The 2,086-nt window shown below is 30.1% G+C and overlaps 1 protein-coding gene across 1 annotated transcript in view; it reads left to right on the forward strand.

Annotated features, from left to right (window-relative positions):
• The window catches only part of LOC117180633, a 14,889-nt gene extending 14,453 nt beyond the window's left edge, over nt 1–436 (forward strand). The window contains exon 4 of the mRNA XM_033373123.1: nt 91–436. Coding sequence (XP_033229014.1) covers nt 91–436 — 346 coding nt within the window. The remainder of the gene's footprint in view (nt 1–90) is intronic.
• Nucleotides 437–2,086: the final 1,650 nt, after the last annotated feature.

The following is a 2,086-nucleotide window of genomic DNA, read 5'->3' on the forward strand; positions in this document are numbered from 1 at the left end:
GTGCGAAACGTGGGCATTAACTCAAACGCAGGAAAATAGATTTAGAGTATTCGAAAATAAGGTGCTTAGGAAAATATATGGCCCAAAAAGAGACGAAGAGACAGGCGAATGGCGAAAACTGCACAATGACGAGCTACATGCTCTTTACGGTGCACCTAATATTTTAAGAGTAATGAAAGCAAGAAAGCTTAGATGGGCGGGACATGTAGCTAGAATGGGCAACGATAGATCGGTAGCGCAAATCATGCAAGGGAAACCGAATAGTAAGAGACCACTGGGAAGGCCGAGAATCAGGTGGAGGGATAATTTAAAAAAAGATTTGGTAGAACTAGGATATGATTATAATGAGTGGATGGATGATGCACATGATAGAGACGCGTGGCGGTCTCGGGTAGATGAGGCAATGAACTTTCGAGTTCCAAATGCTGATAAATAATAAAAAAAATAATAATAATAAATATAATTTATATTTTTAAATATATTCCGATTTCCTTACTTTAAAAAAAACCCCGCCATTATTTAAATTTTAATTTCAATGCATTAATTCCAAGTCAGATTAACAATTAACTAATATAATAATAAATATAAGAAATAATGATAATATATAATATATATTTTTAAATATATTCTATTTAGTTTCTTCAGCATTTCACAAGTTATACATATACAATAGAAATATATACAACCAGCAACCCCCAGAGGCAAACAAAAATTACCTGTGCGGGGGTACAGATTAAAATTAACTTAACTATAACTTAAAACTAAAATATAAAATAAATATTCTGTTGTTGTTAACATAAAAAAGCTTTTGGACTATATTACAACATGAGGCTAAAATATTGGATTTTATCCATTCTTTCAATGTATATCTGTTCGAACTTTCAGATATATTTAGTAATTTATATTCGTTGGGTAGATAATTAAAAAATTTGATACTTTGATATAGCTGTTTTTATCATTAACAGTTTTGTAATTTTTTGGTATTTGTATATTTTTATTTCTAGTTACACTATTTGACTTAGAAAATTTAACACTGTTAACATTATAGCAGTAGTGGAGTGATTCATAGGCAAATAATTGCCTAAGGTTCATTGAGTTTTCACTTATAAAAGTGTTTTTATTTACAATTTTTAATGGTCTTTTTTGAACATTTTGCAATAAGTTCAGATAATTCATGTAGGCTCCACCCCAAGCAATTATTCCATAATTTATAATGCTGTGAAAGAAAGCATAATAGATCATTCTTAATATATCAGTTTGCATAAATTAATCCTAGATATTGACAGTATTCTACTTTATGTAATTACCTTCTATTTTTATTTCTAAGTTTACAGGGGCGCTATCACAATAATTACCAAAAGTAATAAATACAGTTTTTTCTAAATTCAAAACTAACTTATTTAGTGCTAGCCATTCTTCTCCTATTACAAGCAGATTGTTCATTTTTGTTTCTACTTCTTTCCAAGTTTCATTAATAGAAAAAATGGCAGTGTCATCAGCATAGGAGATAATAGAGTTGTCTGGCATTTGTATTAGTAAATCGTTAACATATATTATAAAGAGCAGTGGCCGAAGAATTGTTCCTTGGGGTACACTAGTATTTATTATTTCAAAAGCACTCTCATTATCTCCTATTTTGACTTTTTGAAGCCTATTCGACAGATAACTCTTCATTAAATCGTACGCTTTTCATCGGATACCATAATTATATAATTTATCTAGCAGGATATCGTGGTTGACACAATCGAAAGCTTTAGCTAAGTCTAAAAAAGTAATTGCTTTGGGCTTACTCTTATCTAGATTATCATAAATAGTTTTAGTAATAAGAGTTAATGCATCTTTCGTTCCTTTATTCTTGATAAAGCCAAACTGGTTTTCTGATAATACTTTGCTTTTCGATATGAAATTGTATAGTCTTTTATGTATTATTTTTTCTATAATTTTAGCAATATTTAATATCAAAGATATCGGTCTATAGTTACAAGCTTCATATTTGCGACCAGATTTATAAATTGGTACTATTTCAGCAACTTTGAGCGTATCCGGCCAAATCGACTTCTCCATGCATAAATTGAAAATGGGTGCA

Source organism: Belonocnema kinseyi, chromosome 9, assembly GCF_010883055.1.
Source record: "Belonocnema kinseyi isolate 2016_QV_RU_SX_M_011 chromosome 9, B_treatae_v1, whole genome shotgun sequence".
NCBI classification, from domain to species: Eukaryota; Metazoa; Arthropoda; class Insecta; order Hymenoptera; family Cynipidae; genus Belonocnema; species Belonocnema kinseyi.